Genomic DNA, 27421 nt, shown 5'->3' on the forward strand with positions numbered 1-27421 from the left:
CCCTGTAGCAGCAGTGGAGAGGCAGCAGAGGTCCTCAGGAGGCTTCCAGTGGAGGTGCGGGGGTTGTTTGACCAAGTTGAGGTGCTGATCAGAATTTTGTTTGTGGTGCCTGTGTCTTCATGTGAGGCTGAGAGGAGTTTCAGTGCAGGTTAAAGACTTGGCTACGGGCTCGTATGGGCCAAGAGAGACTGAACGGCGTAGTTGTCTGTTATGTACATAAAGACAGGCTGGACAGTCTCAAGAGGGAAAATATCTGCCAGCAATTTGCTGGATCCATTGAAACCCGCAAACATATGTTTGGTTCTTTTGTTCAGTAGTGTGTATAGCAGTGGTTCTCAACCTTTTTTGGGGTACTGGAACCCACTGCATATTTTGAGGCAAGGCAGGCAAGGTTTTGAGCGGTCCTCAGGGACCTCCACCCCCTCTATATTATATGTAAAGTTACTGGAAACCTTGTGGTACTGAATACGTTTATTACACTTTTTTATTTCACGGACCACTTGCAATTACACCATGGACCCCTATGGGTCCATGGACCCCTGTTTGAGAACCCCTGGTGTATAGTATGATATTTGTTCTTTTGTTTAGTAGTTTTCAGTTTTTAGTACATGACAGTACACTTACTGATTATTTATTTCATGTTATTTTATTTAAAATTGCATACTTTGTCTGACATACTTGTCCATAGCTGCTGTTTGAAGAGTTGAGACACTGACTGAAGGATATTTTGGTTGATTTATTTGGGTTATTCATTGAAGTAGTTATTTTGCTTTTAGAACTGTACTTATTTTTAGCTTTTTGTTCTTGTAAAGCTATTGTAGTAGACTCAGGCAAGTGGCACATATTTAATGACTATATAAACGTATCAGAAAAAGTCAAATGAAAATGTCAATTCAATACGGAGACCAACTTTGTGATGGTTCTCAATGGAGATTATTTTAGACGAGATCACACCATGTTCATTGTATTTATCAAAACTGCACCCATACAGTGTACAGTACCATTTCCACCTACTGGCCTTTCTAGGTATTGCTGGTTGTAAATACAAATACCTACATACATACTAGACTGATAAAGAACACTGCTATAACTATTATTAGTGGTATTATTATAATGATTTAAACAAGTTTAGTGGTATTATTATAATGATTTAAACAAGTTGGGACAACCCTTCAGTTAACTACTGTACCTATCAATTATCCAGTAGTAGTGATTATGGTTCCTCAATATACATTTAACATATTACAACGTAGGCTATGTGTCACAGCACTACTTTTGGTGTAGTCCCCCTCAGGAATTGCTCTTGAGAAAATGTCATGTAATTGTCCCCTCCAAAGTTGATATCAGATTTTCACCCCTGCTACCAAAACCATCTATACGGGAAGAACCACAACCATCGCTGTAATGGGTACAATAAATCCAACTACTAACAGATTTGACATATATGTACAGTTGAAGTCGGAAGTTTACATACAGCTTAGCCAAATACATTTAATATCAGTTTTCACAATTCCTGACATTTAATCAGAGTAAAAATTCCCTGTTTTAGGTCAGTTTGGATCAACACTTTATTTTAAGAATGTGAAATGTCAGAATAATAGTAGAGAGAATTATTTATTTCAGCTTTTATTTCTTTCATCACATTCCCAGTGGGTCAAAAGTTACATACTCAATTAGTATTTGGTAGCATTGCCATTAAATTGTTTAACTTGGGTCAAACATTTTGGGTAGCCTTCCACAAACTTCCCACAATAAGTTGGGTGAATTTTGGCCCCTTTCTCCTGACAGAGCTGGTGAAACTGAGTCAGGTTGTAGGCCTCCTTGCACGCACACACCTTTTCAGTCCTGCCCACAAATGTTCTATAGGATTGAGGTCAGGGCTTTGTTGGGATGGTGTTATTCGGCTTGCAAGCCTCCCCCTTTATCCTCCAAACACAACGATGGTTATTATGGCCAAATAGTTCTATTTTTGTTTCATCAGACCAGAGGACATTTCTCCAAAAAGTACAATCTTTGTCCTCATGTGAAGTTGCAAACCATAATCTGGCTTTTTTTATGGCAGTTTTGGAGCATCCTTGCTGAGCGGCCTTTCAGGTTATGTCGCTATAGGACTCGTTTTACTGTGGATATAGAAACTATTGTACCAGTTTCCTCCAGCATCTTCACAAGGTCCTTTGCTGTTGTTCTGGGATTGATTTGCACTTTTCGCACGTCAGAACGCGTCTCCTTCCTGAGCGGTATGACGGCTGTGTGGGTCCATGGTGTTTATACTTGCGTACTATTGTTTGTACAGATGAACGTGGTACCTTCAGGCATTTGGAAATTGCTCCTAAGGATGAACCAGACTTGTGGAGGTTGTCGTGGAAATGCAGTACTGAGAGAGACTTAGTCTTGGTAATTTCTTCAAACAATCATCTTCATTTTATATCGATTAATTATTGCAATAATGAGACCGTCAGCCCACCAGTCTTGACTGTTAGGCTGAGAGTCTAGCCTTTACAGACGATGCACAGTTTTTATATAGCTGATACCAAGATTGCTTATTCAGTAATTTCTAAATTTCCCATAAGCCACCTTGGTTATCTACACAGGATGGTCTTTTACTTAGTTTCCCAGATGCCAGGAAGATGAGACAATGAGGCATTGTTCTTATCTCTTCCAGGCTCTCTCTATCTCGAGTCACACACACCACATCTTGTCTATAGAATGCTATCTTTTAGGTTTTTATCACCAACACAAATCAATTGTCAGCTTCAAGCTATCTCTAGTAGAAGCCATGTCCTCAACATCCAGACAAGCTGCAGGGTTCTAGAGTGGAGACCATAAAACACAGCATTAGCAGGACAGAAATATCTTACTGTTCGTTAAGTAAATAATTGTTAAATATCCAACAAATAAGGTGAATACATCATTTTTCCCTCACAATGTCTACAATTTCTTTCCTGAGGTCTGGGCTGATTTCTTTGGATTTTCCCATGATGTCAAGCAAAGAGGCACTGAGTTTGAAGGTAGGCCTTGAAATACATCCACAGGTACACCTCCAATTGACTCAAATGATGTCTAATAGCCTATCAGAAGCTTCTAAAGCCATGACATCAGTTTCTGGAATTTTCCAAGCTGTTTAAAGGCACAGTCAACTTAGTGTATGTAAACCTCTGACCCACTGGAATTGTGATGCAGTGAATTATAAGTGAAATAATCTGTCTGTAAACAATTGTTGGAAAAATTACTTGTGTCATGCACAAAGTAGATGTCCTAACCGACTTACCAAAAACTATAGTTTGTTAACAAGAAATTGGTGGAGTGGTTGAAAAACGAGTTTTAATGACTCCAACCTAAGTGTATGTAAACTTCCGACTTCAACTGTATATATTCTTAATCCATTCCTTACTTAGATTTATGTGTATTTTGAGTATATGTTGTGAAACTGTTAGTTATTACTTGTTAGATATTACTGCACTGTCGGAGCTAGAAGCACAAGCATTTCGCTACACCCGCAATAACATCTGCTAAATACGTGTGACCATAAAGTATTTCTTTACTTTATGAAAAGCCATCTGACCATAACTGTTCTGGTAGTTTTGTTAATTGTTTTGAGTGCATGGGATTTCCCCACAATTTGCCAAACCAAATGAGAAGATTGTAACAAATTTGCATTTAACCACATTCAGGCTCCCTTTTTCATTTCTTTTGTGTGTGGCGTGTTTTGTAAACTACCAGAAAGCCTTTGGTTTAGGTCCACCAGGTTTTTTTTAAGGAATTGTGTGATGTTGGTTTCTTATTTTAATCACATGGACCTCAACCTTTTTATCCCCTTTTACTGGGGTTTCGTCCAACACCGTCTTCTTGATGAATTCTGCCATACTGGTACTGGCGTCTGCCTGCAAAACAAAATAACATTACAATGCAATGTTCCAATGCATTAACCCCATACAGAAACCAGCTACCTGCATTACCCCCTGGACCGAAACTAACCCTGACAACCTGTACCTCCCTACTCCCTGTGAAGGGAGGCCTTCCCGAGGTGTGAGCCTTGTCTGAAAGAGTGAATTAGAACAGAAAGGGGTGGAACTGGCACAGAGGGTAAATTCATGTAATTTTTTTAATTGATGGTATTAACAATCTTGGGGAATACATAACCCGTTTAACAACTCATCTATGGAAATGTACCTGGACTTCACAAGTATAGACAACTGAAAAACTTGACTTGAGCCTATGTTGTCATTGATGTGGATACTAACCCATAGACCCTTTTATCTTTCCATTACTTCAGAATACATTTGTTAAAACAGTAGAATGTTATAAGGAGATAAAAACTTAATGGTATAATGATTTTTTTTTTTAAGGATTTAAAAAACTTACCACATAGGAATGTTTTGTCTTGGGGTACTCTCTGTATGTGCAGGTTTCTCTTTGAGTCCTTGCCACAAAGACTGGATCACCTAGTCATCTAGGTGATCACTGAGAGGTGGAGCCTTTGCCTACTTTACCACAGGGCCTGTGGTGAAGTAAGCAAAGGCTTCACCCCTCAGATCATAAAATGTGTTCTGTGCCACAGGTGCCCACGAAGAGGGACTCCAGGCTGCTAAATGAGAATAAACTGGGAAGTTCTGATGTGCTTATTTCTAGAAAGTGAATTGAACTCTCAAATGAATACACAAAACACTGAACACTGGTTTTCTTTTAAAAAAACAGTGGACAAGACAATAGTCTGTAGACTATGGGCTATTCATGTTACATTTGCAACAGGTTGGATCGGAGGCTTGAGTATAAAACGGATTATACACTAAACACATTCAGTCTCAGTAGCAAGTTGACAGAAGTTTGCTACGACGGGTTTGTGTCACATCACACGTATAGTATTTTTTTTCTTTGGTTACGGGCTGCTAATTTATGTGATAGCGTCTCGGAAAACATTCTGCGGTTTGATTGGTTTGACGCTGAAAATAATGCTGCGCAGTGCTAGGCTTGAATGTACAACGACCCAGGGTAGATTAAAGCAACAGCTACAATCGGTACGTTCAGACTTTACCATCTTCCATGGAGCCTGAAAGAACCGGAGAACGCAAAACGGAAGTGCGCATTTTGGAACATAAGTTGCCTGTGAACAACAATAGCGGAATCAGCGGTTCGCCTTCAAAATAAAAGTCTCAATTGAAACTGATACAAACGGGAAAAAGTATCGAATGTTATTTCTCGCTGTTAAAGTCCCGTAATTAAAGCTACGACACTAATATTTGTGAAACATCTTTACAGTTGTATTCTCTGAGTGTCAGTGAGTAAGCTGATCCCTCATTTAATGGACCCAAAATCAGCTTTAAACATTAAAATATGAATGTCCAATACGCACAATAGGCTGAATAGTGAGGGGATTTCGCACAGTTGAAGTTCCGCAATAAGAGCTACAACGCTAATATTTGTGTAAACTCTTTAGAATTGTTATCTGTGGGTGTCACAGAGTAAAACGATACTCCATTTCATGGACCCAAGATCCATACCTAAGGTTGTACATTGCAATATAATTATGCCCCAATGCAATTCTGAAGTCTAATACATCCACAGTGTGATTTCAACAGATTTTCAAAAAAAAAAATGGTGTGAAATCAAGTAATTATTGTCTTTTGTTGAATTTATATAAAGTAAAATAAAGAGGTTGTTTGTTTAATTCCCCTGTCCCGTAGCCCAGGCAAGTAATTCATAAACTTAATCTCACTCAGAAAAAAACATCACACAATATTTGTCCATGCTACTATTTCGTTTGCAAAAGTTGGGGGTTGTATAAACCTACCTGTGCAACAATGAATCATTTTACAAATGCCATATCTCCCGTGCCATTAGACTAGCTAGCCAAAGAATGAACGTGAAACTAATCATTTACCATGGAAACACTTAAAATTATATTCATTCATTAAAACCCCATAGAGCTGTCAATTTAATCCAGAGACGTCTCAATCCGCCTATGGCAACCTTCTGCATCTGCGGTGGAAGGTGGCCGAGCTACCATGGTGCTTGTCAGATCATGAGACATCTTTCTCACGAAAACATCTGTTGCGTCCGAACGGTTTGGCCTACAAACTAATATGACCACTCTATGAAAAAATTAGACTCATGAACACAACTCCTCTGAAGGTAAACTGTACAGTTTTAAACAATTTATGGAAGTATGGAGGTAGTTTTGTGCCTATCCAAAAAGGGGTTAAATATGTGTAAAAAAAAAAACGATATATATTTCCTGAGCTTTCTTATATCTCCTAGATATAGGACAGACACTTCAAAACCTTATTCCTTATTATCTATTTTTTTAATGTCTTTTTTGACTGAATGAATGAATGTGTTATTCAGTGCTTTTCTATGGGCTATAGTAGTAAAGGCCAAATTCAATATTTTATCAAATATTTTATTTATATACATTTTTATACCTAAAGGGGTCCTACATTTCAAAATCAAATAGATACATGATCCATCGCCTCCTGAGTGGCGCAGTGTGCCACTAGAGATTCTGAGTTCGAGTCCAGGCTCTGTTGCAGCCGGCCGCGACCGGGAGACCCATGGGGCGGTGCACAATTGGCCCAGCGTGTCCTTGTCCCATTACGCACTAGCGAATCCTGTGGCAGCCAGGCGCAGTGCATGCTGACACGGTAGCCAGGTGCACGGTGTTTCCTCTGACACATTGGTGCAGCTGGTTTCCGGGTTAAGGGGGCATTGTGTCAAGAAGCAGTGTGGCTTGGTTGGGTTGGGTTGTGTTTCGGAGGGCGCACAGCTCTCGATCTTCACCTCTCCTTAGTCTGTACGGGAGTTGCAGCAATGAGACAAGACTGTAACTACCAATTGGATACCACAAAATTGGGGAGAAAACAGGTTAAAAAACAAAAATAAATAAAAATGATACATGATCCATTGTATGACCATCTTAAAACAATTCCATATGTCAGTTTAAGGCCCTCAAATCTGGGGATTATCATGTAATAAATCTCCTAGCTGTTGTTAGGCACGAGGTGGAGTTATCATGATAAATCCTGGGTTCTCATGCCTTATTGCTGAAACAAATATTGTTTTAGCCTTATCAAGTACAATTGTTGCTTGATTCCACAATTTGTATCGGTTTGCATTCGTTTCAATGGGGGACTTTTATTTGGAAGCCGAATCGCAGATTCCACTATTGTTTCTCACAACACGTCAACATTAACATCGAGTTGAGGAATTTTGTTTCATCATCATGAGCATCCTGGACCAAACACAGAGACAGATTGCTCACCGGTTACTTTTTCCATAGGAAGACCAGGTACTGTAAGTCGTTCTCTCTAAAGTGTTTGACATTGCACCAATAGCTAGAGTGGCAAATTGGTACGAGGTTGTGGTTTGTTGTTGTTTTTATGCGCAGCAAGCTTGGCCTGATCAGCTCTGGCCATTCATGCAGGTGTGTAGCTAGCTAGCTAGCTAGCTGAGCGTAAGTTAACGTTACCCTTTCATATCATTGTCATCCATTTAAAATTTTGAGTAAGTTTCATAATTTACTCGTGAATGACACCGTAGCTAGTATCTGCGAAAATGAACAGCAGTGTATGTGAATGGGTAACTCTTGTGTAGTTAGCGTCAACTACTGATGCAGAGCTTGTCTGCATGAAATTGACTTATTAAGCTAGCAACCCGGTCTAGTCGAAATATTGTTTTCGATTAGACCGGGTTGAATCTGACTATTGAGTCTTCTAGTTGATAAAATGCATATGATATTTACAGCTCACGCTTCAGCAGGATCCCTTGTGCTGGTTTGTGATAGTAAATTAACAAGATTATCATGTCTCTTGCTGCTGCTAGCTAACTAGCGGGAAATGACAAAACACCCAAATAGGCTATACAGGGCTTTTGGTAATTGTATAGATGGCCTGGTTAATAGTCAAAAAGCTATCCCACTTTGGAGTCCCTATTGCTAACTGCTGCCACAATGACATGTTAATTTCTGAGGGACAGATATAGAGTTCAGATATGGGCTCCCGAATGGCACAGCGGTCTAAGGCACTGCAACTCAGTGGTAGAGGCATCACTACAGACCCTGGTTCGATTCCAGGCTGTATCACAACTGGCTGTGATTGGGAGTTCCATTGGGGCGGCGCACAATTGCCCCAGCGTCGTTATGGTTTGGCCGAGGTAGGCCGTATTGTAAATAAGAATTTGTTCTTAACTGACTTGCCTAGTGAACTTAAGATACAATAATAAAATTCCGAAAGGACAATGTAGTGCCGGACCATGTGACCTGGAATGTTTTATTTACTGGCCATTTGAAAAATGTAAAGACCCATATGCATTGGGGAGTCCACCCACGTTGCTCAGAATGACATAAATCATATTTAGATTATGGTAATTCATTTGAACAGAACACAACTCCTGTTATGAAGCAACCAATAAATGTAATTTTCAAGCATTTAACAAAATGCAATTCAGGGGAAAACTCCATTCTAAACATTGCACCTGGTGAGAGTTGTTTAATATGTGACAGAACAGAGAATCTCATTTAGAAACCTCGAAAGAGGGGGAATCTAAAGATGCAACAACTAGGATGGGTTGCTAATATGATGAGGATTGTGCCTTTGGTTTCTTCTGGACAATGAAAGAAATGTGATGAAAACCAATAGAACAGGAGAGAAATGGCATATGAGGAGTAAATAGAAAAACATTTGGCATATGAGGAGTAAATACAAATACATTTGGCATATGAGGAGTAAATAGAAATACATTTGCCAAAACAATATAATTACTCCTGTCTATACATAAATAAAATATTTCACCAGAAAGCATGACTTGGCCACAGAGGAGTCCATTTTTATTTTATATAGCTGTGGATTGTTTCATATCATGCCAATGTGGGAAGCCCACAATTTGGGCAGCAATAGGCCTAGCTGATTGAGTTGCAGCTGTCAGTGAAAAGCATCTAAAATATGTGTGAAGATAATGTCTTAAGTATACTTAAAAATGTTGAGACAAGAAGGAGGGGAGTTTGGCGAAAATATAGGCTAGTCTCTCTCCAGAATGGCTCAGCTGTCAATCAACCAATCAAAGTGATTTATAAATCCCTTTTTACATCAGCCATTGTCTCAAAGTGCTATACAGAAACTCAGCCGAAAACCCCAAACAGCAAGCAATGCAGATGTAGAAGCACGGTGGCTAGGAAAAACTCCCTAGAAAGGCAGGAACCTAGGAAGAAACCTACAGAGGAACCAGGCCCTGAGGGGTGGCCAGTCCTCTGTGCCGGGTGGAGATAACAGTATATGGCCAAGATGTTCAAACGTTCATAGATGACCTGCAGGGTCAAATAATAATAATAATAATAATAATAATAATAATAATAATCACAGTGGTTGTAGAGGGTACAACAGGTCAGCACCTCAGGAGTAAATGTCAGTTGGTTTTTCATAGCCGAGCATTCAGAGTTGGAGACAGCAGGTGTGGTAGAGAGAGCGAGTTGAAAACAGCAGGTCCAGGACAAGGTAGCACGTCCGGTGAACAGGCCGCAGGCAGAACAGTTGAAACTGGAGCAGCAGCACGACCAGGTGGACTGGGGACAGCAAGGAGTCATCAGGCCAGGTAGTCCTGAGGCATGGTCCTAGGGCTCAGGTCCTCAGAGAGAGAGAAAGAAAGAGAGAGAATCAGAGAACACATACTTAAATTCACACAGGACACCGGATAAGAATGGATTAATACTCCAGATATAACAGACTGATCCAAGCATAAATACTGCATAAATAAATACTGGAGGCTGAGACAGGAGGGGTCGGGAGACACTGTGGCCCCCGTCCGACGATATCCCTGGACAGGGCCAACCAGGCAGGATATAACCCCACCCACTTTGCCAAAGCACAGACCCCACCACTAGAGGGATATTTTCAAACCACCAACTTACTACCCTGGGACAAGGCCGAAGATCTCCCCGTGCGGGGCGCAAACCCGGACAGGAAGATCATGTCAGTGACTCAACCCACTCAAGTGACGCACCCCTCCTAGGGACGGCATGGAAGAGCACCAGTATTTATTTAACTTTTATTTAACTAGGCAAGTCAGTTAAGAACAAATTCTTATTTACAATGACAGCCTACTGGGGAACAGTGGACTCTCAGAGGACTGGCCACCCCTCAGAGCCTGGTTCCTCTCTAGGTTTCTTCCTAGGTTCCTGCCTTGTTCAGGGGCAGAATGACAGATTTCTACCTTGTCAGCTCAGGGATTCAATTTAGCAACTTTTCAGTTACTGGCCCAACGCTCTAACCACTAGGCTACCTGCCACCCAGTAAGCCAGTGATTCAGTCCCCGTAATAGGGTTAAAGGCAGAGACAGCAAGGGCGGTTCGTTCCTCCTGTGCCTTTCCGTTCACCTTCACACCCCTGGGCCAGACTACACTCAATCATAGGACCTACTGAAGAGACGAGTCTTCAATAAAGACTTAAAGGTTGAGACAGCGTCTGCTTCTCTCACATGGATAGGCAGACCATTCCATGAAAATGGAGTTCTATAGGAGAAACCCCTGCCTCCAGCTGTTTAGAAATTCTAGGGACAATAAGGAGGCCTGCGTCTTGTGACCGTAGCGTACGTGTAGGTATGTACGGTAGGACCAAATCAGAAAGATAGGTAGGAGCAAGCCCGTGTCATGCTTTGTAGGTTAGCAGTAAAACCTTGAAATCAGCCCTAGCCTTAACAGGAAGCCAATTTAGAGAGGCTAGCACTGGAGTAATATAATAAAAGAAAATGCCAATTCTTTCACATTCATTGTTTTCATTGTGTGAATTGTGTTCCCTTTGATTGTTTATTTTTATTAGTTCCCCATGAGATATATCATCGATACTAAACAAATGTAATGGGGAAAAGAGTAGCTCAAGTGAAGACACATAGAAAGGGAGGCGGACAGGCTGAGTAGAGAGAGAAATGCAATTGAAAGAAACTGAATTTTCATATTTTTTACAGTTTTTATTTTTGTCGGCTTTATGTATTTTGACTTATTTGAAGATGGAAGTTATAGGTCTACTGCTGCATTGGCCTATGAGTTCCATGCGCTCATTTCTTTAGCCGCCAATGGATCACAGTTTATCAATGTGTCCATATGGCAGAGGCTGGTGCTCTCGCATTAGTTTAATTTTAACTTGTAGATTTTTATCATTTTAATTCCGATTTTTATGATTAACCATGTGACAATGATTTTGAGAAACAAAAACATTATTATTGAAATAAAACTGTTCCACGAAAGTGTGCATATGAAAATCATAACTGGCATGCAGATCGGTAGAAATCGTATGATAAATTGTAACCTTTCCCAAACTTGAAACTTACGCTCCGCCTTTGAAGTCTTTATAAAAGAATTGCCTCCACGTTTAAATGGTGGGATTTGCCTATAGGCTACTTTGAAGCAAGGTAAGACATGCCTCATAATATGAAGTAAAACAGTCAGGTTTCAAACAATTAAGTAGGGCTGTGTTTTCAAAATGCATACTGCCTCCAGCTCACATTGTAAAGTGGTGGTGACGCTCCGATAGCCTGTTGCCTGCACTTTAATTGTGAATGGGAGGCGCTCTTCAATTAGTCTACCGGTTGAGAAAAAAAATATTAGGCCAAGCTCTTTTTAAGTGTGCACCAAAAATGTTTTTAACATGGGATTGCATTTAGAATTGTTTGTCAATGAATGGGCTTATAAAAGCACATATTTTACTCTAACTGCAACCAGCTGAGGAGCTGCAGGAGAAATCCAGCTCAAAAGGCTCTGTATGCTGTGCGTGTGATTAGTTGTGTTAGATATTCATCATGTAGCTTAACAAAAATACACACACACCAATTTAATTTCACTTTATTATGCAACTTAACCTATAGACCGTTAATCATGATGGTCAAATGTATTTCCATCAATGAATAAAAAGCATTATTTTGAAATGGGATTTTTTTTCTCTCAGTAATTTTTTGGGGCAACAGTTTTATCAACTTAAATTTTTTTTCTAATCAGCCAAAAGCCGGGAATCCCAGTTTTGTGTTTGTGTGTGTGTAACCGCTCTTTTGTTGGTTTTGACCTAGCCCATGAGTGTTTCTGTGTGTAGTCTATCTCCCTAGGCAGAGGGGTGGCCTCCCTCATTAACAATGATCTGACCTAGGGCTTTCTGAGACTAGTGTGTGGTTGTGTGTGTCTTTATTTACCTGGCATCAAAGAGGACAGGTGGCAGTGGAAAAGGTCTCCCTTTCTCTCTCAGTAGGGCTAGGCAGGATGTGTGGTTACCCAGGTGGTGCCACCTGGCTGTTGTAGGCATTTCCATTGGCACCAATAAAGAACCTATACTAGGAGAGTAGTTGAGTTAAACTCGTGTGTGTTGATATGTAGCCTTTTATAGCTTTTAAGTAGATTCTACCTGAAACAATACAACAAAGACCTCTTAACCTCTGTGACGCAGGCGTTGCGCTAGCGACCCAATTTCACCGGACAACATCCGGTGAAATTGCAGAGTGCCAAATTCAAAATACAGAAATAGTCATAATAAACATTCATAAAAAATACAAGTCTTATACTTCAGTTTAAAGATGAACTTCTTGTTAATCCAGCCGCTTTGTCAGATTTCAAAAAGGCTTCACGGCGAAAGCATACCATGCAATTATCTGAGGACAGCACCCCGTTTACAAAAGCATACAAACATTTTACAACCAAGTAAAGGAATTACAAAAGTCAGAAATAGCGATAAAATTAATCACTTACCTTTGAAGATTTTCATATGGTTGCAGTCACAAGAGTCCCAGCTACACAATAAATGTTTGTTTTGTTTATATCCCAAAACCTCTATTTTGTTGGCACGTTTTGTTTAGTAATCCACTGGCTCAAAGGCAGTCAAAACATGCAGACGAATACATCCTAATAGTACCGGTAATTAATCCTCAGGTTGTCAATTGTCTAAATAATCGATAATATTTCCCCAACCGCGACACCATAGCCCCCGCCCTATTCAATAGAAAGGAAAAACAACGAAGGGCGCGCACTTGGACACGTGCGCAAACCAGCTCTGCTTGATTCTACAGTCCACTGACAGAAAGGTCTCATTCTTCTTCATTTTTCAGAAAACAAGCTTGAAACAATGTCTAAAGACTGTTGACATCTAGTGGAAGCCATAGGAACTGCAATCTGGGTCCTAACCCATTATATAATCTACAGGCATTCAATTGAAAACTACCCACATCAAAAAAATCCCACTTCCTGGATGGATTTTCCTCAGGTTTTTCCTGTCATGTCAGTTCTGTTATACTCACAGACATTATTTTTAACAGTTTTGGAAACCTTATAGTGTTTTCTACCCAAATCTACCAATTATATGCATATCCTAGCTTCTGGGTCTGAGTAACAGGCAGTTTACTTTGGGCACGCCATAAGAAGTTTTAAGCCACTGGGCCCCTGAGCTGAATGTGAAATGGGGCTTTACACCTTTATGTAATATGTTGGCTAAATAGGTGACGCTTAGGCTACTCCAATGGAGAACGTGCATAAAGATGGCAGAATTCAGATATGATGTCATAGTTTTAGCACTGTCCACTGAGTTTGTAAACTAATAAATCAGCACAATCTACCTTTTTCGGTTTTTCAAATTGCCGGCCTCTTGAAGCAAAAATGTTGAACATATAACATATACATATAAAAATAACAAAATTGTAATGGAGAGCAATGTTCAATACACTGAAGTTAGCAAAACAAGGAATTTGTGGTAAGTGCACGGGGGCCGTCATCTTTATGCACCTCCGCTATTATTCCAACCTTTTTTGGCAGTCAGTGTGGATGATGTTGGTCAACAATAATTGTTTCCAAAAAGGCTCAAACGTAAGCCTGAACCTGAATAATGTCTCTAGTAAATAACTTATTGGACATTGACTTGTACTTGTTTCATGGAGTGTGCAGTGTGTGTTCATGTTAACAAGCAAATCCACATGTATGTCTGTTTGAAAAATCCACTTATGAATTTGCATGCTCGTAATATGTTTCATAATCTTTGGCCCCAATAGCAGTCTGTCTGTGAAATGAGCACTTAATGTAATTGCAAGCTAAAGCTATCTCCTAGGCCTAATGGATAGCTTCAACAGTGCAGTAGAACGTCATGCAAATTAACAAGAAATGACATAAGACGTCCAATTAACAATCCAGGGCCTTCAGAAAGTGCCTTCAGAAAGTATTTACACCCCTTGAGTTTTTACACATTTTGTTGTTACAGCCTGAATTAAATATTTATTACATTGCGCTAATACTCCATAATGTCAAAGTGGAATTGTATTTTTCAAAATGTTTACAAATTAATAAAAAATGAAAAGCTGAAATGTCTTGAGTCAAGTATTCAACCCATTTCTTATGGCAAGCCTAAATAAGTTCAGGAGTTAAACATGTGCTTATCAAGTCATAAGATGTGTAGACTCACTATGTTGGTTTGCAATAATAGTATTTAAACATTATTCTTTTTTATGACTATCTCATCTCTGTACCCCACACATACAATTATCTGGAAGGTTCCTCAGTCAAGCAGTGAATTTTAAACACAGATTCATCCACAAAGATCAGCAATGTTTTCCAATGCCTCTCAAAGAAGGGCACCTATTGGTAGATGGTTAAAAACATAAAAGCAGACATCTCTTGTGGAAATTCTTACAGGGACACTGTCAATATCTTATTATCCTAATATCCAAATTTCAACTTACTCAAAGTCCATCTTAAATTAATAATTGTTTGTTATCAGCGCGCTGGAGAGGTTCCAACCAACTCAATGCACCAAGTACACATGTCGATCAGGAGTTCCTGATATGACACAGAAAGTAATATTTGCATGATTTAGCTTATTCATTATTTGTTTGCTATAATTCATGTGACTGACCAATACTGGTTCATGCATGTGGCAGACCAATACCTCACGAGGCTTCTTCTCTCCAAGCTGAGACCTTGAAACTGAGATCATTCTCAAAACAAGGGTTTGGGCATACTGCCAAATTGCAGATACTACAGTGAGGATTTCTTCCAGGTGTTCAATCAGTCACTTCCATGAACACAAATGGGTTATTAGAAAAGCACAAACAGAACACATTGTTTTTTTGAAAAGCACAAACATAAACATTTCCATCACACACCCCTTTGAGCAAGATCAAGTAATTTATTAGACTTGGGATGGTGTATCAATACACCCAGTCGCTACAAAGATACAGGTGTCCTTCCTAACTCAGTTGCCGGAGAGGAAGGAAACCCCTCAGGGATTTCACCATGAGGCCAATGGTGACTTTAACGCTTTAGAACCCATAGCGGCCGTCAATGGCCTGTCTTTACATTACTATAGCGGCCGCAAACAGCCTTGTTTTACTCACAATAATATGTTTGTTAAAATCGCAAAATTAACTTGCTAACAACCTGTTGTCATATTCACGTGGCTGTTGTCATCAACCATTAACCAGAAACGGGGTATGCTGTCATTTGACTAAAAATGACGGCGCCAAAGCGGCTATGACTTTTCACTGTGGAAAAGTGATACCGTTTCGGGCACGTTCTTGCACTTTTAAAAGCGATGATGTCGAGGTGAGTGAACACCTACTCGTGGAATAGAAACACCATAATATTAATCACGTTAATTAAGCAGGTAATAGTCAAAAGTTTGGACACACCTACTCATTCAAGGGTTTTTCTTTATTTGTACTATTTTCTACATTGTAGAATAATAGAATACATTGACACTTTGAAATAACACAGGGAATCATGTTGTAACCAAAAAAGTGTTAAACAAATCAAAATAATATTTCATAATTGAGATTCTTCAAATTGCCATCCTTTGCCTTGCACACACTTGGCATTCTCTCAACCAGCTTCACCTGGAATGTTTTCCAATAGTTTTGCAGGAGTTCCTACATGCTGAGCACTTGTTGACTGCTTTTCCTTCGCTCTGCTGTCCAACTCATCCCAAACCATCTCAATTGGGTTGAGGTCGGGTGATTGTGGAGGCCAGGTCATCTGATGCAGCACTCCATCACTCTCCTTCTTTGTCAAATAACTTTAATGCAGGGAAACTTAATTCAGTTTTACCTCATTTCTATCAGCATGTTAAATGCGCAACCAGAGGGAAAACAGAAGCTCACCCTCCATTTGGCAAATCTGACCATAATTCTATCCGCTGATTCCGCTTACAAGCAAAAATTAAAGCAGGAAGAACCAGTGACTCGGTCTATTAAAAAAAGTGGTCAGATGAAGCACGTTATAAACTACAGGACTGTTTTGCTAGCACAGACTGGAATATGTTCCGGGATTCTTCCGATGGCATTGAGGAGTACACCACATCAGTCACTGGCTTTATCAATAAGTACATCGATCCGACAGTGACTGTACGTACATACCCCAACCAGAAGTCATGGATTACAGGCAACATTCGCACTGAGCTAAAGGGTAGAGCTACCGCTTTCAGGGTGCGGGACTTTAACCCGGAAGCTTATAAGAAATCCTGCTATGCCCTCCGACAAACCATCAAACAGGCAAAGCGCCAATAAGGACTAAGATCGAATCGTACTACACTCCTGCTACGACGCTCGTCGGATGTGGCAGGGCCTGCAAACTATTACAGACTACAAAGGGAAGGAGAGCAGCGAGCTGCCCAGTGACACAAGCCTAGCAGATGAGCTAAATCACTTCTATGCTTGCTTCGAGGTAAGCAACGAGCATCAGCTGTTCGGGCGACTGTGTGACCACGCTCTCCGTAGCTGATGTGAGTGAGACCTTTAAACAGATCAACATTCACAAGCCGCTGGGCCAGATGGATTACCAGGACGTGTGCTGAACAACTGGCAGGTAGCCACGTCCGTAGCCATGAAGTGCTTTGAAAGGCTGGTAATGGCTCACATTAACACCATTATCCCAGAAACCCTAGACCCACTCCAATTTGCATCCTGCTCAAACAGATCCACAGATGATGCAGTCTCTATTGCACTCCACACTGCCTTTTCCCACCTGGACAAAAGGAACACCTATGTGAGAATGCTATTTATTGACTACAGCTCAGCATTCAACACCATAGTGCCCTCATCACTAAGCTAAGGATCCTGGGACTAAACACCTCCCTCTGCAACTGGATCCTGGACTTCCTGACTGGCTGCCCCCAGGTGGTGAGGGTAGGTAGCAACACATCTGCCACGCTGATCCTCAACACGGGAGCCCCTCAGGGGTGCGTGCTCAGTCCCCTCCTGTACTCCCTTGTTCACCCACGACTGCATGGCCAGGCACGACTCCAACACCATCATTAAGTTTGCAGACGACACAACGGTGGCCTGATCAACGACAAGACAGCCTATAGGGAGGAGGTCAGAGACCTGGCCGGGTGGTGCCAGAATAACAACCTATCCCTCAACATAATCAAGACAAAGGAGATGATTGTGGACTGCAAGAGAAGGACCGAGCACGACCCATTCTCATCGACAGGGCTTTAGTGGAGCAGGTTGAGCTTCAAGTTCCTTGCTGTCCACATCACCAACAAATTAGAATGGTCCAAACACAAGACAGTCGAAGAGGGCACGACAAACCTATTCTCACTCAGGAGACTGAAAAGAGTTGGCATGGGTCCTCAGATCCTCAAAAGTTTCTACGGCTGCAACATTGAGAGCGTCCTGACTTGTTGCATCACTGCCTGGTACTGGAACTGCTCGGCCTCCGACCGCAAGGCACTACAGAGGGTGGTGCGTACGGCCCAGTACATCACTGGGGCTAAGCTGCCTGCCATCCAAGACCTCTACACCAGGCGGTGTCAGAGGAAGGTCCTAAAATTGTCAAAGACCTCAGCCACACCAGTCATAGACTGTTCTCTCTGCTACCGCATGGCAAGCGGTACCGGAGCGCCGAGTCTAGGACCAAAATGCTTCTCAACAGCTTTTACCTCCAAGCCATAAGACCCGAGAACAGGTAATCAAATGGCTACCCGGACTATTTGCTTTGTCCCCCCCACCCCACGCCAACCCCTTTCTTTTACGCTGCCTCTACTCTCTGTTTATCATCTATGCATAGTCACTTTTAACTGTACATTCATGTACATTTTACCTCAATTAGCATGACTAACCGGTGCCCCCGCACATTGACTCTGTACCAGTACCACCTGTATATATCCTCGCTACTGTTATTTTCACTGTCATTTTACTGTTTTTTATTTTTATTTCTTTACTTATCTATTGTTTACCTAATACCTATTTATTTTTTTAACTTAAATTTCACTGTTGGTTACGGCTTGTAAGTAAGCATTTCACTGTAACCTGTTGTATTTGCCGCACGTGACAAGTAAACGTATATTTCATATCAAATTATACCATGCCAGGTTGGACAGGATTGGTGCATTGTCCATTTTCAATGTGGATGCTACAATGATTATGGATAGTCAAATCAAATTTTATTTGTCACATGCGCCGAATACAATAGTTGTTGGCCTTACCGTGAAATGCTTACTTACAAGGCCTAAACCAACAATGCAGTTCAAGAAAGGGTTAATAAAATAATTCCAAAATAAACCTCAAGTGAAAAAAACCAAATCAATCAAAAACTAACACAATACATAACAATAACGAGGCTACAGGGGGTACTGGTACCGAGTCAATGTGCGGGGGTACAGGTTAATCAAGGTAATTTGTAAAGTGCCCTTGTAAAGTAGTCCTGAAATGAGTCATGATGAGTAAGAAAATTACAGAAGGACACATCATACCCCCAAGACATGCTAACCTCCCCTGTTATTGTAATGGTGAGAGGTTAGCATGTCTTGGGGGTATGCTAACTTTCTCACATGTGATTATTCCCCATTCATTCAGTACTATCTGTAATTCATGAATCAAGCATCCTCATTAATCTAAGAACATAGATTAACAGCTACTTGGAGCTCACAGTATGTGCAGTTGGTTGGAGACAGCACTAATAAATGGGTCTGCTCTACACCAGGGCTTACATATCCCTATTTTACACAATTAATTCTGTTGAAACCGGAATTGTTGTATGATAGTACACAGTACCTCTTTTTTTATTTTAGTCAGTTGGAAAATACACTGTAGTTATACAACCACATTTTCTAACATGGTTTTTAATCCAACACAACAACCACAGAATGTGTAGTGGTTGAACATTTCCGCTAAGTAATTTTTTTAGAAGACAGGTGTGGCCCAAAATCCATGCAGTGGTGTTGGACTTGGACCAAGTGACCTTTTAAAACCTTTAAGAATGCCTGTTAGAAAAGTAATTGTGCATATGAGACCTTTTTATTTGCATGCCGTTGCCATCCATTTTCTCATTTATGTTCTGCTTTGATAGCAATGATGATGAAATGGTACTAGGCTAGATGGATTCTGATGGTAAGATCTGAGCTAATGTCTGGGCTTTAGCTCAGGGGGCTATCAGTTTTATCACAATCAGTCACAATGTAGCATGTAGGCCAATGGTGTTTTTTCTTCTGGTCTGACAAGTCATCTGTACTGTAAAGCACATGTGGTAACTGCTGATGTAGCCTAAAACTTTTGATTGATTGGTAGATTATCATGACCTGTATTTATTACTCTGCTCTTGTCTGTGTGTCTATAGGCCCTGGGCGGGAGATGACCAAAGAGGATGTCCCAGTGCCAGAGTCTTCAGAGGGGGACTCTGACCTGGGCCGTCACAGCACATTGTCCCACAGTGGTGTAGCACGCCCCACCATCCACCAGGTGGCCTCGGCCCCCATGCCCACTGACTGCGGTAAGGAAACACAACATCACATGAAACTCAGATCTATGTGTATTGAAAGATTAAAGTGCATTTGAAACATTTCATTAGGCCTACACGTAAAAAAAAATGTAATGCACACACTCAAGGCATACAAATGTCAGCCACACACACACACACACACACACACACACACACACACACACACTACATACATCCTTTGATTGTTAATATAATCCTTAAAATCTACTGAGCTGACAAATATGAATGGATCCATTAAAACAAAAACTATAAGTCTGACATATACTGTACATCTGAAAAATGGCTGGATTCAGCTTGCTGTGGTGATTTCAATGGTGTGTAATATACTGCCATCCAGGTGACATAAGTGGTACTACACCACCTTGTTTCATAAGTGTGCTTTGTAAATTTTCATTGGCTCAGAGAGGCTCATGTGATGTCAACAGCTATAGACAAACTTCTGTGTGAGGTAGAGTGAACTGCAAGGTACCATTGAATGAGTCTCGACCGGTGCAATCCAAAATATGTATTTTGTCTCTAGGGCTCTCCAGACTTCTTAAAAGGCAAAATCAAAGAAAATGTTTCTATAAATATATATTTTTACAATAACTCAACTTCATACAGCGGTTTCTCCTTTAAAAGTTGCAGTGTACTGTGTACTGCGGCGCAGCTTGCATGGTGCCGCAGAATTCTATGGCACGTTATTTAAGTGTGAACCGCTAGTACCATTAACCTCTCTGGGCTAGGCGGGACGAAATCGTCCCACCTACGCAACAGCCAGTGTAATCCCGTGGCGCGATTTTCAAATACCTTAGAAATGCTATTACTTCAATTTCTCAAACATATGACTATTTTACAGCATTTTAAAGACAAGACTCTCGTTAATCTAACCACACTGTCCGATTTCAAAAAGGGTTTACAACGAAAGCAAAACATTAGATTATGTCAGCAGAGTACCCAGCCAGAAATAATCAGACACCCATTTTTCAAGCTAGCATATAATGTCACAAAAACCCAGAAGACAGCTAAATGCAGCACTAACCTTTGATGATCTTCATCAGATGACACACCTAGGACATTATGTTATACAATACATGCATGTTTTGTTCAATCAAGTTCATATTTATATCAAAAACCAGCTTTTCACATTAGCATGTGACATTCAGAACTAGCAAACCTCCGGTGAATATACTAAATTACTCACGATAAACGTTCACAAAAAACAATTATAACAATTATTTTAAGAATTATAGATACAGAACTCCTTTGTGCAATCGAGGTGTCCGATTTTAAAATAGCTTTTCGGTGAAAGCACATTTTGCAATATTCTGAGTACATAGCCCAGCCATCAAGGCTAGCTATTTAGACACCCGCCAAGTTTAGCCCTGACCAAACTCCGATTTACTATTACAAAAGTTTGATTACCTTTTGATGTTCTTCGTCAGAATGCACTCCCAGGACTGCTACTTCAATAACAAATGTTGGTTTGGTCCAAAATAATCCATCGTTATATCCAAATAGCGGCGTTTTGTTCGTGCGTTCAAGACACTATCCGAAGTGTAAATAAGGGTCACGAGCATGGCGCAATTTGTGACAAAAAAATTCTAAATATTCCATTACCGTACTTCGAAGCATGTCAACCGCTGTTTAAAATCAATTATTATGCAATTTTTCTCGTAAAAAAGCGATAATATTCCGACCGGGAATCTGCGTTTAGGTAAACAGAGGAAAGAAAACAAAGCATTCGGTCGACGCGGGAACGCGCCTGAGTCTCACAGTACTGTGACCAGCCACTACCCAAACGCGCTACTTTTTTTCAACCAGAGCCTGCAAAGCCACGATTCAGCTTTTTGCCGCCTTCTGAGAGCCCATGGGAGCCGTAGGAAGTGTCACGTAACAGCAGAGATCCTCTGTAATGGATAGAGATAATCAAGAAGGGGAAGAAATTGTCAGACAGGCCACTTCCTGCATGGAATCTTCTCAGGTTTTGGCCTGCCATATGAGTTCTGTTATACTCACAGACACCATTCAAACAGTTTTAGAAACTTTAGGGTGTTTTCTATCCAGTTACTGGGCAGGAGTAGTAACCAGATTAAATCGGGTACGTTTTTTATCCAGCCGTGTCAATAAACCCAAAACACAGTGAAATGAAGCACGAACGTTTGACGATCTTCATCAGATGACACTCCTAGGACATTATGTTACACAATACATGTATGTTTTGTTCGATAAAGTTCATATTTATATCCAAAAACAGCATTTTACATTGGCGCATGATATTCAGAAAATGCATTCCCACCAAAACGGCCGGTGAATGTGCACATCAATTTACCAAAATACTCATCATAAACGTTGACGAAAAACATAACAATTTTTTAAAGAATTATAGATAGACTACTCCTTTATGCAACCGCTGTGTCAGATTTTAAAATAGCTTTACGGAGAAAGCACATTTTTCATAATTCTGAGTACATAGCTCAGCCATCACGGCGAGCTATTCAGACACCCGCCAAATTCGGGGAAACCTAAACTCAGAATTAGTAATAGAAATATTGTATTACCCTTGCTGATCTTCGTCAGAATGCACTCCCAGGACTGCTACTTCCACAAGAAATGTTGTTTTTGTTCGAAATAATCCATATTTATGTCCAAATACCTACGTTTTGTTCATGCGTACAGATCACTTATCCAAAGGCATAACGCGCAGAACGAGAGACGAAAAGTCAAAATGTTCCATTACTTAGAAGCATGTCAAACGTTGCTTAAAATCAATCTTTATGGTATCTTTAACGTAAAATTGCAATAATATTCCAACTGGACAATAGCATATTCATTCAAGAAGAAAAAGGAGGGGCGCTCGCGGGACCGAGCATATCCAATCCCTTTGTTTCCAGGCAGACCACTCAGTAACTGAGCTCCTATTATCTGCCCAGTGACAGGAAAATGCTCAAACCACTTTCTAAAGGCTTTAGACAGCCAATGGAAGCCTTAGGAAGTGCAACGTCACCCCACAGACACTGGAGCTTCGATAGAGAATCAAAAGAAGAACTACTATTCTCAGACTTTTCACTTCCTGCTTGGATTTTTCTCAGGTTTTTGCCTGCCATATGAGTTCTGTTATACTCACAGACACCATTCAAACAGTTTTAGAAACTTCAGAGTGTTTTCTATCCAAATCTACTAATAATATGCATATTCTAGTTTCTGGGCCAGAGTAGTAACCTGTTTAAATTGATTATGTTTTTCATCCGGCTGTGAAAATACTGCCCCCTAGCCCAGACAGGTTAAAGGAGGAACCACTGTAGTATACGTAGTATAACAGTATTAGACAAATCAGTGTTTCCCTTAGGAAAGCTTGGTAGTGGGTGTGGCCATCGACGCCATCTCCGACCCTTTAGAGGCACTTCTCTTAGCCGCAGAGACAGTTTTGCAGTTTACAAGCCAATTCCCTGCAATTCTACACGTTTTGCCACGTTTTTAAAGCACATTTCCAGTAATTCTAAACATTTTGCCATGGCTTATGCCGTGTTCTTATGCTATCTGAGTGACTCAAACATTAACAAAATCAATGGAGGCCCCATGCCATGCCATTTCTTTAATTTTAGATTCTCCCTGAATGTCTAGTTTTTGCCGATGTTGGTCCAGACGGATGCATGTGACACGGGACTAGGGGCCGTTCTGTCCCAGATACACGATGGGGAGGAGCACCCCGTCATGTACATAAGCCGAAAGCTAATACCTAGAGAGAAAAAGTACTCGATTGTTGAGAAAGAGTGTCTAGCGGTGAAGTGGGTGCTAGACACTCAAGTATCACCTGTTAGGCACCCAGTTCACCCTGGTCACTGACCATGCTCCCCTGGTCTGGATAGCCAGGGGAAGGGACACAAATGATCGGGTCACCAGGTGGTTCTTGTCCCTTCAACGCTTCTCTTTTTCTGTTGTGCACAGGTCAGGGGCGACGCATGGAAATGCGGATGCCCTATCGAGAAGGGAGACATACGTCAAATACTTATTTCCCTCATTAAAATGCAAATCAGTTTATAACATTTTTGACTTGTGTTTTTCTGGATTCTTTGGTTGTTATTCTGTCTCTCACTGTTCAAATAAACCTACCATTAAAATTATAGACTGATAATTTCTTTGTCAGTGGGCAAACGTACATATCTCATTAATTTACAAATCCCAAAATTGATGTAGAAAATGCAGATTGCCCCTGTTGTAAATTTAAATTCCAGGCAAGAAATTGTTTTGAGCGGTGTGTGTGTGGCTTGATTTCGGCGACACGATAACTCAGATTCCAGACAAGGTCCCTAATTTTCTACATTTACATTACAATTTAGTCGTTTAACAGAAGCTCTTATTTAGAGCGACTTTGTCAGTGTTTTCAACTAAGGTTGATAAGACAACCACATATCAAAGCCATTGCAATTAAAACCTTACTTGCCGCAGTCAGTGGTAGTAAGAAAACACCAGTGCAAGTAAGTGATGGTGGCATCATGGCTCTTTTCTCATCCACCCACGTTCTTCTGTGATTCAGATGTCACAGTTGGTTAGAGCATGGTGCTTGCAACACCGTTCACCAGAGCACAACGTTGTGGGATGTTCAGATAGAACTATATTGTGTAGTACGAAGCCGTCTGGCATTGATATGTTGAATAAGGAATCACATCTGCTCTATTCGTGTCATTTCATATCGCCTTGGTTGTAGGTTTCACTTATTGTATGCACACATACAGTATACTGAATACATGTTATTTGCGAGCAGACCTGGGTTTAAATATTAATCGAAATCATTACTATATTTTTAGCATTTGTTGTACCCTGTCTTGAGTGGCAGATGGGCGGGGTTTGCAGTTTTGCGACTTTTCTATCGCTTCCATTTTGCCAGACATCCTCTATCAAGCCCAGATGAAGTATTTGAAATTATTTTAAATACTATTTGAACCCAGGGTGTATTCATTAACGCACACAGTTGCGAACCGTAACAAAATCTAGCATATCTTATTAGACAAGTTCAGGTTAGTCTCTCCCCGTTTCGGCCATTTGCTTTAATTTGGTTCCTAGTGAATACACCCCAGGTCTGATTTAAATTGTCTCTGTTTTTGCTCTCGTTCCCTCCTCCAGAGTTCTCCTTCTTTGACCCCGAGGAGCCCCAATGCAGGGAGGTGCTGTTTGAGTCCAGCACCACGGTACCGGAGCTGTTCGCCGTACTCAGGCAGTGGGTGCCCCAGGTCCAGAAGAATATCAGCCTGATCGGCAATGAGGTGACCCTTATTCCTCCATTACACCTGTCTGTGTCCCAAATGTCACCGTCTTCCCCATTTAGTGCCCTTAGGGCTCTGGTCAGAAGTAGTGCACTATATCAAGGGCATAGGGTGACATTTGGGACGTATACTTAATATCTCTCTAGGTTAGTTCATTAAGATAACCCATTTGTTCAACCTCCTGGGGTTGTAGACAAAGAGACAACACAAATGACATTGTCAATGATGACACTAATGCCTGATTCACACTATGGGGCTGACCCATACTGTGCTGGTGTCAATATTTTCTTTTCACATTGTCCGTGCGTAACTAGGCCAAGCCAGTACGTCTCGTTTTGGCTTTGCTCGATTTGGGTCTATAGTTTGAATCCGGCATCAGTCAGCCACACTCAGACATATATTTTATATTTTACACAAAAACATTCGTTTGGATGATAAAATAACTATTCAGTGTAGCTAATCACCTGTGGAAAACATTTTTCTTTATTTAAATACTGCAACATACTATACAGTACAATGAGCTCTGATCTTAATTGAACTCAAACATAATCTCTCTCCTCCCCGTGTCTTAGTGCTCAGTGTTGTGCCAGGCTTCCCCCACCCCCCCATTTTTTTTATTACTTTCTCTAGATAGTGTGCAACTGGATAATTGACCTCCTGAGAAAGGGAACAACTCTGCCTCTGTCCTTAGGGAAATTTAGGGTTTAGGCAGGTGGACATTTCTCTATGAATTCCAAAGCTTACAACTTGCTTCATTGATAACATAGCACTGCAAAAAAAAACAAGACCTTCTTACGAATGACTTCCCACAACGAAAGTGATAGCCATCTTTGTTTGGGTTTTCAGCTTCTGAAGTTAGCATCGGTTCAGTGCTGTAAAATTCCTTGGTCTCAGACATTTCTAGGTTATCATGGCTATTATTAGATCTGTGTTCCACATAGCTAACTGACTATTTAGACATAGCAGTGATGCTTATCGTTGCGCCACTGTTAGATCCTAAAGAGAGGCTGTGGTGTGAATGACCGAGATGGCTTGACCGACATGAGCCTCCTGCACTACTGCTGCAAGGCGGGGGCACCCGGCATAGGTGAGTAGAGGGTAGTGTATGTAGGTGTGTGCATGCATGTGATTGAGTGTCTTGTTTGTCTGTCTCTCTCTCTCTGTCGTGCCTGCTCTCTGTCTCTCTGTCTGTGAGAAATATTGTTTGAAAGGCTTAAAGTCTGCCCTGACATTGTGTACTGTAGTGTTCTGGCAGCCATTGACCGTCTGTCTGTCCCCTCAGGTGACGCAGACATGGCGGCCAGCTTCGCCCAGCAACTCCTATCCCTGGGGGCGGAGCCTGGTCTGCGGTCGCGGTGGACCAACATGAGTGCCCTGCACTACGCCGCCTACTTCGATGTGCCCCAGCTCATCCGGGTGGTTCTGCACGCCTCCCAGCCCGGGGGTGAGGAAAGTGAAGATGGGGGAGAGAGGGGAGGAGGAGTAGGTGGTGGGGGGGGGGATAGGGGATAAGAGAGGGGAGACAAAAATAAGAGGAAAGACACTGTGGGCAGGATAGATAAACTGGAGAGAATGCTATGAAGGGAAAGAAACTTGCTACCAACACTGTCATTTGATACTTTGTCCCTTGCAACCACACTCACATGATCTCAAAGAATAAGGATTCAAGCTTCCAGTTTTCAGAATAGGACACTCATACAGTATGTGCAAAGGGGGTACTTGTGTAAGCAAATATGCTGAATAATCTGTAGGCAAAAGAAACGCACACCTGTTTAGGCGAGGTGCTGGCTAGCGGAGTAGAAAACATGAAAAAGAAAGGAGAGCCTCACACTCTAGGAGCTCAGATGCAATAATTTTATAACCAATGTTTCGACAGACTGTGTTCGTCAAGGTATAATGACAAACACTGAGCTCCTAGAGTGTGAGACTCTTACATTCTTTTTCGAATATACTGAATAAACTGACACAAACAGTAAATGGACAACACTTACTGTTGCCTGTTCAAATAAAGAATAACTAAATACAATTTGCTGACTTTCAGCATGTCACACCTCTCTCATTAAACTTTTTGTCTTCTTGTGATGATGAAGCATTGAGATATAAAGTACATTTCTGCAAAAGCAGACAATTAAGTGTTATTTAATCTAATTTGATTGGATCTATGAACTTGTTTCAGAGGTAGACACCACCTGCAGTGACTTTGACTTCGGCACGGCCCTGCACATTGCCGCCTCCAACCTGTGCTCCTCTGCAGTCAAGTGTCTGCTAGAACTGGGAGCTAACCCCACCTTCAGGGTATGTTCCTCAAATTGCCCTTCCCCATGGATAAACACTTAGGGTGGATTTCCCAGACACTTTCAACAGAACCTTAATCGCTCTGTGCTGTTCATTTGCCTGGGAAATGTGGTGTCAATGGGTACCTTTTACTTCCTGTAACATAATTCAACTCAGTTGGTAG

General features: G+C 41.1%; 1 protein-coding gene across 3 annotated transcripts in view; it reads left to right on the forward strand.

Moving 5' to 3' along the window:
* The first annotated feature begins 6740 nt into the window (after window positions 1-6740).
* The window catches only part of LOC106610599 (CAP-Gly domain-containing linker protein 4), a 90447-nt gene continuing 69766 nt past the window's right edge, over window positions 6741-27421 (forward strand). For 2 of the 3 annotated variants that reach the window (XM_014209995.3, XM_082955607.1), the window contains exons 1-6: window positions 6742-7282; window positions 19559-19711; window positions 24824-24963; window positions 25957-26050; window positions 26246-26407; window positions 27140-27258. In XM_014209995.3, coding sequence (XP_014065470.3) covers window positions 19573-19711; window positions 24824-24963; window positions 25957-26050; window positions 26246-26407; window positions 27140-27258 — 654 coding nt within the window. In that variant the 5' untranslated portion in view covers window positions 6742-7282; window positions 19559-19572. Of the gene's footprint in view, window positions 7283-19558; window positions 19712-24823; window positions 24964-25956; window positions 26051-26245; window positions 26408-27139; window positions 27259-27421 lie in introns of all 3 variants that reach the window. The other variant, XR_014378694.1, reaches the window with a different exon arrangement.

Source organism: Salmo salar, chromosome 09, assembly GCF_965601325.2.
Source record: "Salmo salar chromosome 09, fSalSal1, whole genome shotgun sequence".
NCBI lineage: Eukaryota > Metazoa > Chordata > Actinopteri > Salmoniformes > Salmonidae > Salmo > Salmo salar.